This window comes from Dipodomys spectabilis, unplaced genomic scaffold (genome assembly GCF_019054845.1).
Source record: "Dipodomys spectabilis isolate Male_0828 unplaced genomic scaffold, ASM1905484v1 ptg000480l, whole genome shotgun sequence".
In the NCBI taxonomy this organism is placed as follows: Eukaryota; Metazoa; Chordata; class Mammalia; order Rodentia; family Heteromyidae; genus Dipodomys; species Dipodomys spectabilis.
This window is the reverse complement of record NW_024871157.1, coordinates 530,368-544,635: the sequence shown is the minus strand read 5'-3', so window position 1 is coordinate 544,635 and position 14,268 is coordinate 530,368. Positions and strand designations below refer to the sequence as shown.

General features: G+C 57.7%; 1 protein-coding gene across 1 annotated transcript in view; it reads left to right on the top strand.

The window, feature by feature from the left end:
* Positions 1-14,139, top strand: part of Dnah10 (dynein axonemal heavy chain 10) — a 77,330-nt gene extending 63,191 nt beyond the window's left edge. The window contains exons 62-79 of the mRNA XM_042668943.1: positions 119-266; positions 1,089-1,368; positions 2,202-2,431; positions 3,030-3,303; positions 4,127-4,231; positions 4,610-4,764; positions 5,436-5,590; positions 6,396-6,579; positions 7,307-7,507; positions 8,151-8,360; positions 8,514-8,609; positions 8,913-9,084; positions 9,781-9,912; positions 10,031-10,242; positions 10,333-10,500; positions 12,414-12,594; positions 13,383-13,528; positions 13,851-14,139. Of these exons, the coding sequence (XP_042524877.1) occupies positions 119-266; positions 1,089-1,368; positions 2,202-2,431; positions 3,030-3,303; positions 4,127-4,231; positions 4,610-4,764; positions 5,436-5,590; positions 6,396-6,579; positions 7,307-7,507; positions 8,151-8,360; positions 8,514-8,609; positions 8,913-9,084; positions 9,781-9,912; positions 10,031-10,242; positions 10,333-10,500; positions 12,414-12,594; positions 13,383-13,528; positions 13,851-13,997 (3,196 nt within the window). The 3' untranslated portion in view covers positions 13,998-14,139. The remainder of the gene's footprint in view (positions 1-118; positions 267-1,088; positions 1,369-2,201; positions 2,432-3,029; positions 3,304-4,126; positions 4,232-4,609; positions 4,765-5,435; positions 5,591-6,395; positions 6,580-7,306; positions 7,508-8,150; positions 8,361-8,513; positions 8,610-8,912; positions 9,085-9,780; positions 9,913-10,030; positions 10,243-10,332; positions 10,501-12,413; positions 12,595-13,382; positions 13,529-13,850) is intronic.
* Positions 14,140-14,268: the final 129 nt, after the last annotated feature.

Genomic DNA, 14,268 nt, shown 5'->3' with positions numbered 1-14,268 from the left:
CGAGGCGAGGGCACAGACAGTCCATGCAGCCTGCAGCCCTCCTCCCTGGAGCCTGGCCGTGGGCAGAATGTTCTGGGAGGCCGATGGGTCACTGAAGTTTCCGGGGCTGTCCCTCCAGGTGGGGGTCCCAGGGGCTGCCCCCTGACGAGCTGTCTGTGCAAAACGGCATCCTGACGACACGTGCCAGCCGCTTCCCGCTCTGCATCGACCCCCAGCAGCAGGCGCTCAACTGGATCAAGAGGAAGGAGGAGAAAAACAACCTGCGGGTACAGCCGGCGCCCCGCATCCTGGGCGCATCCCCAGACCACGGTTCCAATGCTAGCTCCCACCACAGCCCATGACTGCCTGCCCTGAGCCCCGCACAGCTCCTCCCTTCCCCGCCCCTCCTCTCCCTCCTCTGCCAGCCTCGGCTTTCCCAGGCACTAGAGTGGTATGAGCCTGACCCTCTAGGTTGGAGCGTCTTGAGGGAGAAGATCGCGTTTTCCCATTTCCTCCCCTTCCACCGGGTACAGGGAGGAGGAGGGGTGGGCGAGGAGGAGGAGGGGCGGGCGGGCGGGAAGTCGAGATCAGCAGCTTCATGGGGATAGATTTCACTCGCCATCTTGTTCCCCTTCTAGCGCACACGAGACTGTTGTAACTGAGGTCCTCAGTTGTAGTACAGTCATAAGAATAAAGTCCAGACCGCCTCTCCTTCTCCATAAGGAAACGCTGTAGCGCTGCCGGTCACCGCCATTTCTGTGCGTTCCTTATCCATGGAGTCTGCCCCGGGCCTCTGTGTCTGGCTGCTGTGTATAGTGTCAAGTTTCCAACTTCATCCATACTCGAATAATATTCCACTGTGGGGCTATGCCAGGTTCCCCTCTCCCTGTCCGCTGCTGAGCTTCCTGGCTGTGAACATCTGTGCTCTCTGGTCGCACTCTGAGGCCTTGGAGGCTCACACCTGGGAGAAGGGCTCGGGGGCCTGATCACACTGACTCCGGAAGTCATTAACCAATGGCGGGTTCCCAGTGAATTCCTTGCTTCTGTCCGGACGCTCTTTGCACGCTTCCTGGTGCGCAGCGGCTCCAGCGTCTGCCCCTGTCTTCCAGGTGGCTTCCTTTAACGACCCCGACTTCCTCAAGCAGTTGGAGATGTCCATCAAGTACGGCAGCCCGTTCCTGTTCCACGACGTGGACGAGTACATCGACCCGGTGATCGACAACGTCCTGGAGAAGAACGTGAAGGTGTCTCAGGGGCGGCAGTTCATCATCCTCGGGGACAAGGAGGTGGACTACGACGCCAACTTCCGCCTCTACCTCAACACCAAGCTGGCCAACCCCCGCTATTCCCCATCCGTGTTCGGCAAAGCGATGGTGATCAATTACACCGGTGAGGAGGGCCGGGGCCTGGGTGCAGATCCAGCTGGCTTTCCCAGAGACCACCACGTGTGATGGGCACTGGACGGGGTCCTTCACCCTGTGACCCTGGCGTCCATCTCCCAGGCTGGTTCTCAGCGAGAAGGTTTGGGGCCTTTGCAGGGCTGTGGGTCCCTGGGCCTGGGCATGTGGCCATTCCCCAGGCTCAGGAGCTCAGGTGCACAGGGCTTGACAGCGGGGCTCTGCTGAGCCAGTCCTTCCTACAGTCAGGATTCAGGACGCGGCCCTGCTTCTGATCAGGAATTGAATACTGTTTCTCAACTTACGTATTTATATGATTGGGGTACTGCTTACGGTGCTACTGGGCTTTGAACTCATGGCCTCACACTTGCTTGGCAGGTGTTTTCCTACTTGAGCCACACTTCCAGCCCCTTTGGGCTCTAGTAATTTTTAGAGAGTCTGTTGTTTTTCACCTGGGGCTGGCCTTTGATGGCAACCCTTCTTCCTGTGCCTCCCTGTTGCCCGGCTTGTTGGTTAAGATGGGGTCTTGCTACCTTTTGTCTATCCTGGCCTCCAGCCACCATCCTCTTACTCTGCCCTGATAGCTGGATTACAGGTATCAGCCGCTGTGCCCAGCCTGGGGTTGTCAGACATCTGTTTACATTAGGGTGTGCCCCCATATGAGTCCTGTTCCTACCCTACCACGTGGCTGCTTTGTGCTGCGTGAGTCTCATGCAGTCCCTGCATGGGGTCTGGTGGGATGGGGGGCTGCACCCCAGTCCTGTGGGGGTGGGCAGGCGTGGGCAGCTGGCAGCCCCGCAGCGAGGCGGCTTCTGGTGCCTGCAGTCACGTTGAAGGGCCTGGAGGACCAGCTGCTCAGCGTGCTGGTGGCCTTCGAGCGGCGGGAGCTGGAGGAGCAGCGGGAGCACCTCATCCAGGAGACGAGCGAGAACAAGAACCTGCTGAAGGACCTGGAGGACTCGCTGCTGCGGGAGCTGGCCACGTCCACAGGGAACATGCTGGACAACGTGGAGCTGGTGCAGACGCTGGAGGAGACCAAGTCCAAGGCCATGGAGGTACGCGCCGCCAGGCGGGCAGAGGCCAGGCTCCACCGGGGCTTCCATGAGATTCTTGAAACTGAGATGGACAGAAAAACCCAGCCCTAGGTGGTGTAAGTCAAAGGGAAGTTATCCTCTGACAACGCTGAAAAGCCAGGGATGGCTTCAGCTGGGGCTGGATCCAGGGCTCTAGAAATACCACATCTGGATTTAGTTCCTCTCCGTTTCTGGGCTGGGCCTTCTTCGTTCTCTGCCAGTTTTGCCCTCAGAGGTCTAGCCGATGTCTCCTCAAGTTCAAGGGGATAAGTGAGACTCTTTCCGGTTTCTGTCGTGAACGTTCTAGGCCCACCCTGACCTGGTCCCTGAGGCCTGGGGATGCCAGGCCTGGACGGCTGGGCCCGGGTCCCACGCGCCGGCCCTGCAGCCAGCGTGGAGGCAAGGGCCCAGGACTCACACACTTAGAACTTCGCCCATGCCCACCCACCTCCTGAGAAGGTGGCACCGTTGGCCCCTGTAGCCCGGATGCTGTCCTCTGGGGGTCACGGCCTTGTCTTTGCTGCCCGTTCTCTGCCTGGCCCAGCCTTTCTATTTCGCAGTCACTGGCCCCTCTTCTCAGGTGACAGAGAAGCTGAAGCTGGCAGAGAAGACAGCTATGGACATCGACCGGCTGCGGGATGGCTACCGGCCAGCTGCCCGGCGGGGCGCCATCCTGTTCTTCGTGCTGTCCGAGATGGCTCTGGTCAACTCTATGTACCAGTACTCCCTGACCGCCTTCCTGGATGTGTTCGCGCTGTCGCTGAAGAAGTCGCTGCCCGATTCCATCCTTGCAAAGCGCCTACGCAACATCATGGACACCCTGACATTCAACATCTACAACTACGGGTGCACAGGTAGCGTGCGCCGCTACCGCCGCTGCCAGGGCGCCTCCAGTGGGTCCCGCCGACTTGCCTGAGAACACACATGCACTCAAAACACCAGTGTATCCTAGCAAAACGGATGCCTGGTGATAAATACAAAAGATCTAACACATGAATTGTAGAATCTTAAAACTGAAAACAAGCCCGATGCTGGTGGCGCACGCCTGTAATCCTAGCTTCTGAGGAGGCTGAGATCTGAGGATCATGGTCCAAAACCAGCCCAGGCAGGAAAGTTTGTGGGACTTTTATTAACCTCCAAAAAGTCAGAAGTAGAGCTGTGTTTCAATTGGTAGAATGCCAGCCTTGTGCAAAAAAGCTAAGGGATGGCGCCCCGAGTTCAAGCTACAGGACAGGCACAAAACAAAACATCAAACACGCCTGACTTCAGTAGAAGTGGGGAAATTTTTTTCTGTTAAAAAAAACTTTGCTGGGGAAGGTGAGAATCCGCCAGGCCCCACCCTCGCCGGCCAGTGAGCAGCCCTGGCGCTCCGGCCCCCCAGGTGGCGTGGGGCATTGCTACACACGGGGCTGCACCTTTAGCTCGGGCCAGGCCTGTGGTCCGCCACTATCCCGCCCACCTGGGGCCCAGGCCAGCTCCTCCCGCCGGTGCCACCACCCTGCTGCCAGCCACTGGGGGCGCAGCACCTGCTGCACCCAGCCTTCCGAGCTCGGAGCCTGTGCCTTCTGCATGTTGGGCAGATGAGGAGGGGTGAATGGAGTACGCCATTGGGGTTGTCACCCCCCTGCTCCCCAAAGCTAAGCCCCCTGGTTTCCGAATGAGTACGTGTCCCCGCAGGGCTGTTCGAGAGGCACAAGCTGCTCTTCTCCTTCAACATGACCATCAAGATTGAGCAGGCCGAGGGCCGGGTCCCGCAAGATCAGCTCGACTTCTTCTTGAAAGGTTCTGCCACTTGCACCCCTTTTCACCCACGGGGAGCATTCGTCCTAACCAGCACACCACCCACAACACGCTCCTTCCGGCTTGGCTTCTAATGCACGGGCTCTGCTGGGCCCCAGAGTGGCTCAGAGGCTGAAGTGGCACCCAGCAGGCTGGTTGGGTCAGGGGACGGGGCCAGCCGCTCCTTCCTCCCAGACCCTCCTTTCCTCTGGTGCATGAGATGGCCAAGTGCCCAGCTGCTTGTGTGGCATGGGCAGTACCCCAGCAACATGGGCAGTACTGGACAGCATGGGCATCACTGGGTGGCATGGGCAGTACCGGGAAGTGTGGGCAGCACTGGACAGCATGGGCAGTACATGGTGTGTTCTCCTCGACGGTTAGGAAACATCTCCCTGGAGAAAAGCAAGAGGAAGAAGCCATGCGCTTGGCTGTCTGACCAGGGATGGGAAGACATTATTCTTTTATCAGAAATGTTTTCCGAAGAGTTTGGGCAGCTTCCTAACGATGTGGAGGACAAGCTGACGGTCTGGCAGGAGGTGAGCTCTTCTCTCTCCTCTTCCTTCCCGATGGCCAGTGAGCTGTAGGTGTGTGACACCAGAGCATCGCTGAAACCTGCTCAGAGCCCTCTGGACAGCTCCCTGGCCAAGCTGGCTGGCTGTACGAGAGAAACCAGTGTCTCTGCCCATCCACCATCCATCCGTCATTCATTTGTCTGTCATTCGTCAGCCATCCATCATCCATCTAACAGCTACCCAGCTATCCATCCACCACCCACCCATCCATTCACCATCCTTCTATCCACATATCTATCCCTCATTCCTCTATCATCCATCCACGCATTTGTCTACCCACCAACCACCTTCCTTCCTTCCTTCCATCCATCCATCCATCATTTGCCGTACACCATCCAGCCTCTCATTCATCATCCACTCATCTGTCCATCCATCCATCCATCCTTCCACCCAAGAAATAGCTCCTTGAGCATCTATCAAGTACCATGGACCTAAATGGACACTGGAGAGACCACAGTGAGTGGGCCTCAGTTTCTCCTGTTCTGAAGTTCATAGTTTTTGCCGTAGGCAATGCCAGCGCTGCTGCTGTTCGGCAGCAGGGACCTGCGTTCATCTGTTGTCCCTCCCCCTCCGTGTGTGGGGAGGGCGGCACGCCCTTCCAAGGTGAGCACTGCCAGTGTCTTTCTTGTGCGCAGTGGTATGACCTGGACTCGCTAGAGCAGTTTCCCTTCCCCCTGGGCTACGATAAGAACATCACGCCTTTCCAGAAGCTGCTCATGCTGCGCTGTTTCCGCGTGGACCGTGTGTATCGGGCAGTGACGGACTACGTGACCATTGTCATGGGCGAGAAGTAAGTGTGTGCTGCATCTCCGCACCAGCCGGCTCGGGGCGCCTGGGTGCAGTGCTCAGCACAAAACAGTGGGGGAAATGCTTCCGTTACCTTCATTTTAATGGCATGTTTATTTAACTGAACACCTGATGCCCATGTAAACAAAGGATTCCTGTCCTCATTTGACGTAGTAGTATAAACAGCATCCACACACTAGTCAGGCCTTGTTGGGTTCCTGGGGTGTACACCTGGGGTACACACCCGGGACAGCCATGCAGCCACATGGGATGATGTTGGAGCACCAAGCCAGCCAGAGGTTACAAACACAGGTGGGCACGGGGTGATGACACTGGAATGGGCAAACAAGAGAGTTGGGTCCTGGTCCACAGGGCAGCAGCGAGGCCCTGGGGAGCCTGTTCCTCTCCTCCACACACTCTAGAAAGCCACGTGCTTGTGTGGAGCCATGGCTGCGGTGTGGACGGCTGTCTCGGCCGTGGCTGTCATGAGACACCAGAGGCTAGGCAGCCATGCGCAGCGCGGCGGCCCCTCTGGAGATGGGCAGGCGGGGAACCTTCTGCGCAGCCCCTCTGGTTCACCCACCTGGAAAACAGTCGTCTCCCGTGCGGCCAACTTGCTGGAGTTAGGTGGAGCCTTGGTACTTTTCCACCTGTGTGGAGCGGGTTCTCAAACCAGGAAGACAGTACTATGGGAAAGAGGCAGGCGGAAGGTTCTGGATGTGGTGGAGGAGACGATGCTGAGCAGATGGGTGACTCCTGGTCTGCGCGGCCCTCCAGGGAACGTTTTCAAAGCTTCTTTCCTCTGCCAGGTACGTGCAGCCCCCGATGATCAGCTTTGAAGCCATCTTTGAGCAGAGCACCCCCAACTCACCCATTGTGTTTATCCTGAGCCCCGGCTCAGACCCCGCCAGCGATCTGATGAAGTTGGCCGAACGGACAGGCTTCGGGGGGAACCATCTCAAGTTCCTTGCCATGGGCCAGGGGCAGGAAAAGGTAGCCTGGCACCAGGGGCACAGTGCCCTTCCTCCCTGGGTGGAAGCGGATTGCGCCCTTCCCGCCTGTGCCTGTGGGCTTGCGGGCCACACAGCGGCGAGCGGGCGTCAAAGAAGGTGACAGCGTGGCCACGTGCTCTCAGCCCTGCGGCCTCGGCCCATGCAGCTCAGTGTCCTCAGCCCCCTTCCCCCCCCGCTCCCCCCCCGTAGGCCAGAAAGGGGGCGGGGAGCCCAGCCAGGGTCCTACAGACAGGGCAGACGGGCAGGTGCATCCACAGCCTGCTTGCGCAATGTCCTGACATCCAGGCCCATGGCAGGCTGACCACCAGTCCTGGCTTTGCTGTGTGGTGTCTGTGTGGCTCTGGGTGAACACCGCTGCTGGTGCCCACAGCGAGACTAGGACGGGAATGGTGGAGCCGGATAGGAGAAGCTTCTCCTACCACAGAGCCACAGGATGCACACATGCTGAGTCTCCTCAAAGCCTGGGTCTTGCTGGGGGGTAGAACTTGTTTTTGCGCCCCGCCTTGCTCTTCTCTGGATTCGTCAGGCTGGTGCTGCTTCCCCTCAGCCCTGCCTGGTGACTGTGGAGACGGTCAGGCTCTCTGGGCGAGATAGGCCCCAGGGCTCCTATTGGAGCTGCTACTGGCTTCTCCTGGCATGGCTGTGCCCCATCGTGGGGTGGGCCCAGGACCGGCCCCACTCAGCAACGCCCTCTTCCCTGCCGGCAGGTGGCACTGCAGCTGCTGGAGACGGCGGTGGCTCGCGGGCAGTGGCTCATGCTGCAGAACTGCCACCTCCTGGTCAAGTGGCTGAAGGACCTGGAGAAGTCCCTGGAGAAGATCACCAAGCCACACCCCAGCTTCCGCCTGTGGCTCACCACAGACCCCACCAAGGGCTTTCCCATTGGGATCCTGCAGAAGTCCCTCAAGGTCAGGACCCGGCTCCTCCCCAGCCCGGCTCTCACTTCTTTGCCTGGCTCTTGACAAGAAGCTGGCAGTCCAAGGAGTTGGAGGAGCCAGAAAGTCTACCTTTTCTTTTTTTCTCCCCCCTCCTCTCCATAGGTCATGGGCTTAAACTCAGGGCCTGGGTGCTGTCCCTGAACTCTTGCTCAAGGCTAGTGCTTTTCCACTTTGAGCCACAGTGCCGCTTCCAGTTTTTTTGGGATTAGTTGGAGATAAGAGTCTTTTGTAGAGTTTCATGCCTGGGATGGCTTTGAACTGTGATCCTCAGATCTCAGCCTCCTGAGTAGCTAGGATCACAGGTGTGTGCCACCAGGGCCCAGCTTTACTTTTTATTTGCAGTTAAGTACAAGGTTGAACTCGGGGTCATAGGCTTGCTAGGCAGGTGCTCTACCACTTGAGCCATGCCTTCAGCCACAGTTTGCTTCTTTTTCAGATAAGGTCTTGTGCTTCTGCCTGGGCTAGCCTTAGACTGCCATCCTCCTACCCCTGCCTCCTATGTAGCTGGGTCATGGCATGTGCTACCCCACCGGGCAGGAAGCGAGCCTCTGGCACAGCTCTTGCTGTGCTCCTAGTCTGTGACTCCTGTCGGGCTGTGTCCTGTCATGCACAGGTGGTCACAGAGCCGCCCAATGGGCTCAAGCTGAACATGCGGGCCACGTACTTCAAGATCTCCCATGAGGCGCTGGAGCAGTGCCCGCACACGGCCTTCAAGCCCCTGGTCTACGTGCTGGCCTTCTTCCACGCTGTGGTGCAGGAGAGGAGGAAGTTCGGGAAGATTGGCTGGAACGTCAGCTACGACTTCAATGAGTCTGACTTCCAGGTGAGGCCTTGTTCCCCCCCCCCCCCCCCCACGCACCCTGGGCGCCGACCCAGCAGCCCCACGCTCCCGCCTGCTTTCTAGAAAAGCCTGGCTGCGCACCCCCCCCCCGCCCCCGCCGTTGGTTTACTCTGACCACACTGCCCTCTCCCTAAGGTGTGCATGGAAATTCTGAACACGTACCTGACGAAGGCCTTCCAGCAGCGCGACCCCCGCATCCCGTGGGGCAGCCTCAAGTACCTCATCGGGGAGGTAGGGGCCGGGAACCCCCTCCTGCTCGAGCTCCCCTCAGGCTCAGCACCAGCTTTTCCTGGTCCACAGTGGTGCCCCACCCTGCCAGGAGTCCCTGGGCCGTGTCCTCTTGTCACCTGCACCCAGGCCCTGGGACCGCAACTTCCAGCACGGTGGCCATGTGGGGCCGGGAGCTCCTGCACTTTCCTGGGGCCACCTGCGGCTTTGGGCCCCATTCTGGGCAGGATCTGGTAGAGCAGGCCTGGGGTGCTCAGGACCCCAAAGGTCATTCCAGTGGCATGTGACAGGCGCCCCCCACCGCAGGTCATGTACGGGGGCCGCGCCATTGACAGCTTCGACCGCCGCATCCTGACCACCTACATGGATGAGTACCTGGGGGACTTCATTTTTGATACTTTCCAGCCATTCCACTTCTTCCGGAACAAGGAAGTAGACTACAAAATCCCTGTGGGAGATGTGAAGGACAGGTTTGTCGGTGAGGGCTCCAAAAGAAAGGCGGGCTTGTTTACCTGTGAGGAAGCGATGCCTCTCACCTGCTCCGGCCGGCAGCGGTCTGGGCAGTGAGTGCCTCGCTCCCGCGGGGGCGGCTGGGCCCTTGGCTGCCAGGTGTGCAGCGTTGTTCTGTGAGGGCCGCAGCAGGTTCTGCGCAGCTTGGCAGCTCTGGTCTCCTGTCCTTGATGGTTGTCAAATTCCACTGCAAGGCCAGAGTGGCCCCCGGAAGCTCGCTGAGCCATTTTCATCAAACGTGAATACAGGTGCGCTGGGCATGGTGGTATAAAAATATATCAGACCAGGCACTGGTGACTCATGCCTGTGAAACCAGCTACTCAGGAGACAGATCTACGGATTTTGATTCCAAGCCAGCTTGGGCAGAAAGTCCCTTAGACTCTTATTTCCAATTAACCAGCGACAAACTGGAAGTAGAGCTGTGGCTCAAGTGGTAGTGCACAAGCCTTGAACAAGAAAGCTCAGGGACAGCACCCAGGCCCTGAGTTCAAGCCCCAGGACTGGCGCGCACACGCACACACACACACACACGCACATGCACACGCACACGCACGCACACGCACACACACAGTCAGCCACTTGTCAGTGGACATTGTTTCCATAGTGGTGGGTGTCAGGAATCAAGGGTGGTTTGAACAAGCCTGTTTGTTCTCTGTGATTCTAGAAGCGATTGAGGCCCTCCCACTTGCTAACACACCTGAGGTGTTTGGTCTGCATCCCAACGCGGAGATCGGCTACTACACGCAGGCAGCTCGAGACATGTGGTCTCACCTGCTGGAGCTGCAGCCGCAGACAGGTGGCGTGGCGCCCCAGGGAGGGCGCAGGTGCTGCTGTTGGGTGCTGAGCGCCTTCCCTCAGGCCGGCGGCCTTGGGAGCTCTGTCCGCCGCACTGGCTCTCAGTGTCTTCCTTGCAGGCGAGTCCAGCTCTGGCATCAGCCGCGATGACTACATTGCCCAGGTGGCCAAGGACATAGAGAACAAGATGCCCAAGGTGTTTGATGTGGACCAGGTCCGGAAGCACTTGGGCCTGGGCATCTCGCCTACCTCGGTGGTGCTCCTGCAGGAGCTGGGGCGCTTCAACAAGCTGGTGGTGCGCATGAGCAAGTCCTTGGCCGAGCTCCAGCGGGTAAGCGCCGGCCCCACGTGGCATGTGCTGCTGTCCTGGTGCAGCCCCTGGGGTCTGCGGTTCACCTCGATCGCACCACTCCGTCCATAGGCCCTGGCCGGGGAGGTTGGAATGAGCAACGAGTTAGATGACGTAGCCAGGGCTCTCTTCCTGGGGAGCATCCCCAACATCTGGAGAAAACTTGCCCCTGACACCCTGAAGACCCTGGGAAACTGGATCGTCTACTTCCTGAGGCGCTTCCACCAGTACACGACATGGGTGAGTGCTGTAGCCTGCCGTCCACAGGCTCAAGTCCCACCTGGATGCCCTCCAACCAAGCCTCACCCCTGTACGCTGCTCCCCAGTAGGGCCTTTGGTGGGGGTCTCGGGGGTTTTAGAATTGTCTTCGGGTTCCATGAGTCCATCTATCTTTTTCCCTTTTCATCTTTGACTTTGAAGCATGTGTGTTCCACCTTAAAAACACCCCGTTGGGGCTGGGAAGGTGGCTCATTGGTAGAGTGCTTGCCTCGCATGCGTGAGGCCCTGGGTTCAATTCCTCAGCACCACATAAGCAGAAAAAGCCAGAAGTGGCGCTGTGGCTCAAGTGGTAGAGCGCTAGCCTTGAGCTGATAAGAGCTCCGGGACAGCGCCCAGGACCAGAGTTTAGGCCCCATGACTGACAAAAAATAAAAATAAAAAATAAAAAGAAGCACGTGCCAGCAGCTCACATCTATAATCCTAGCAGCTTAGGAGGCTGAGATCTGAGGATCATGCTCAGAGCAAGTCCAGGCAAAAAAACAAAACAAAACAAAAAAACCCACCCCTTTGCCCCTCCTGTTCCTAGTGGATGGTTTCTCTGAGTATTTTTGGTTAACAGTGTTTCAGTACCGTCTTCTGCTAGTATATTTCATGGGTAAATTTTGTGGAAGAGTTGGATCAAAGAGTAAGTCCAGTTTAAATTTTGAGGGTCTCCTCAGAGGATTTCTAGAAAAGCCCAAAGTATTTGGATGGGCCATTTTTTCTGCTCAATGATGAAGAAAATGTTTAGGTTTGGCATTTATGTATTTCTGAATATATTTGAGATGCTTTTAGACATCGTGTGTTTTCTGTAAAGTGTCTTTTTGTGTCTTAATTCGTTTAATAGAGGCCTCCATCTTTCTCATTGATATTGAGTTGTTGTTTGCATGTGGGAGAAATGATCTTTTCATCTACCGGGGCTGTGCACCCCTCTGCCAGTGATCTTGGACCCTCCAACTTTGTGCACAGTGTCTTCTCCATAGGAAAAAGATTTAAGTTTTAGGCAGTCAGATGAACCTGTTGACGGTGTCTGGGCTTTGTGTTCGCTGAGGATTTTGAAAGCTGCCATTGGAGTTGGATTTGATCCTCCCGTGCTTTTCCTTCTGTAACAAAACCTTTGATCCGATTGGGACTCGAAGTCAGCTTGTCCCCCATGGCTGCCCGCTGTGCCAACTCCCGTGTTTGCCACCAAGATGGAATGTCTTTTTTAAAAAATGTTTAAATGGTTATTATAAAGGTGATGTACAAGCCAGGCACTGGTGGCTCATGCCTGTCATCCTAGCTACTCAGGAGGCTGAGATCTGAGGATCAAGGTTCAAAACCAGCCTAGGCAGAAAGTCTGTGAGACTCTTATCTCCAATGAACCACCAGAAAACTGGGCATAGAGCTGTGGCTCCAGGTGGTAGAACACTAGCCTTCAGTGAAAAGGCTCAGGGACAGCGCCCAGGCGCTGAGTTCAAGCCCCAGGACTGACAAACGAATACAGTGTACAGAGGGATTAGCATGTCATAAGTCAGGTAAAGAGTACATTTCTTTTTTTTTTTGGGTCCCATCGTGGGGCCTGAACTCTGGGCCTGGGCGCTGTCCCTCAGCTCTTCAGCTCAAGGCTAGCGCTCTACCACTTGAGCCACAGCGCCACTTCTTGCTTTTTTTTTCTGCTTATGTGGTGCTGAGGAATGGAACCCAGGGCCTCAGGCATGCAAGGCAAGCGCTCTACCACTGAGCCACCTTCCCAGCCCCCCAAGAGTACATTTCTATTTGTTCACCCTTTGTCCCTCCATTGCTGTGCCCCTCCCTTAAACACTCTTGGAACATTGTCTTTTGTCCTGAGCTGAGGTCCTGGGGCCCTGGGGCTCGGAGGCCCCGGCTCTCCCCATGCTCCGCCTTCTCTCCAGGTCACAGAGAACGAGCCGAGCGTCATGTGGCTCTCTGGGCTGCACATTCCCGAGTCCTATCTCACAGCCCTGGTACAGGCCACCTGCCGGAAGAACGGCTGGCCGCTAGACCGGTCCACCCTGTTTACGCAGGTGACCAAGTTCCAAGATGCAGATGAAGTCAATGAGCGGGCAGGCCAAGGTACAGTGCGCTCGGTGCGGGCCTGAGGTGCAGGCCAAGCATTGTAGCCCCTCACTTGTTCACCACCATCCTGAGAGCCTGGAGGTCGACAGCGTTTCCTCTGGAAACTACCTGGAGTGGTTGGCTCCTGTCTCTGGAGAGCCTGCCTGTCTGTGGAAAGCAGGCTCTCGGGTGGGGACTAGTTATCCCGCACAGAGCTAGCTCGCCCTCCACCCTGACAGCCAGACCGCATGTGGACAGGCTTGGTGGGGCCACTGGAGGATGCAGAGGTGTCAGGTCCCTGTGTGTGCAAGGTAGTTCTTTCTGAGCTGCTCCTGGGCCATACTGCCCGGGACAGGGCCCATTTAAGTACTCTTGGGCCAGCTTAAGGAGAGAGTGATGGGCGCAGCTCGCAGAGCAGCTGCAGATGAGGTCTCACTGGCAAGTCCCCGACTGTCATTCCCGGGGGGCAAATCACTGTCTCCCCACCTGTCTCTTCACGGCCTGCAAGCCGCCTCCGGAGGCCTGTCCTCCGTGGGCTTCTGTCTCCTGCTCTCCAGCCCCTTTGACTCAGGGAGGCTGGGCTGCTGGGTGCCAGCTCTGACCATCTCTGAGTCAGGTGCCCGCTATGCCTGGCCCCTGCATCTGCAGCATGCCCTGTCTGCCTGGGGAGCCGGGCAGGGTAGAAGGGAGGACAAGGCCTGTTGTGTCCTGTGAAGGCCCAGTCAGTGGCTTGCTGCGGTCCTGTGCATCCGCACAGTGGCAGACAGTCGTGGCCCTGGTGTATGTGGCCCTTCTGCTGTCCCCAGGGTGCTTTGTCTCAGGACTGTACCTGGAAGGCGCTGACTGGGACTTAGAGAAAGGCTGTCTCATCAAGAGCAAGCCCAAGGTGCTGGTGGTGGACCTGCCCATTCTGAAGATCATCCCCATCGAGGCCCACCGCCTGAAGCTGCAGGTGAGGCCCCGCCGCACAGGAGGGCTTTCTGTGCTCGTGCCTTTTTACGTGGGGGCTGGGGAAGCTGAGGGCTTTCGGGTAAATGCCTGGAGACGCTGGTGTGTGGACACCTGTTGGGTCAGGTTCAAGTTCAGGTCGTGTGCTCTGGATGTAGAGCCTGTCGTCAGTGCTTGAATTACAAAGTGCACCTGGGGGCAGCGGTGTCCTGTCCCCGGTCCCGGCCACCTCTGCGGTCACCTCTGCAGAGCGCAGTCCTCAGGCTGGCCGAAGGCCGCGCACGCCCAGATGCGGGCTGGACACCTTACCGGCCTTTCCCTTGCAGAACACCTTTCGGACGCCCGTCTACACCACCTCCATGAGGAGGAACGCCATGGGGGTCGGCCTGGTTTTTGAAGCCGATCTCTTTACCACGAGGCACATTTCTCACTGGGTGCTACAGGGCGTGTGCCTCACCCTGAATTCTGACTAACCCAGGGCGGAGCGCGCTGCAGGGACTCTGCGCTCCTTGAAGAACAGTCTAGAGGTGTTGGGGGGGGGGAAGAGGGGCTGGCCCAGCTTCCTTTTGTTTGAAATGAGTCACCGAAATCTCTATTAAAGTAGCCTGTGCGGTTTTGCTGTCTCAAGGCTTCTGTGTTCATAAGCTACAGAGAATTTTATGATGTGCCACGTCCTTAGCCCCAGGGATTGCCCAGGGTGCCCGGCGCCAGGAAGCGCTCGGGTGACTGCGGGGTCCGGGCGGC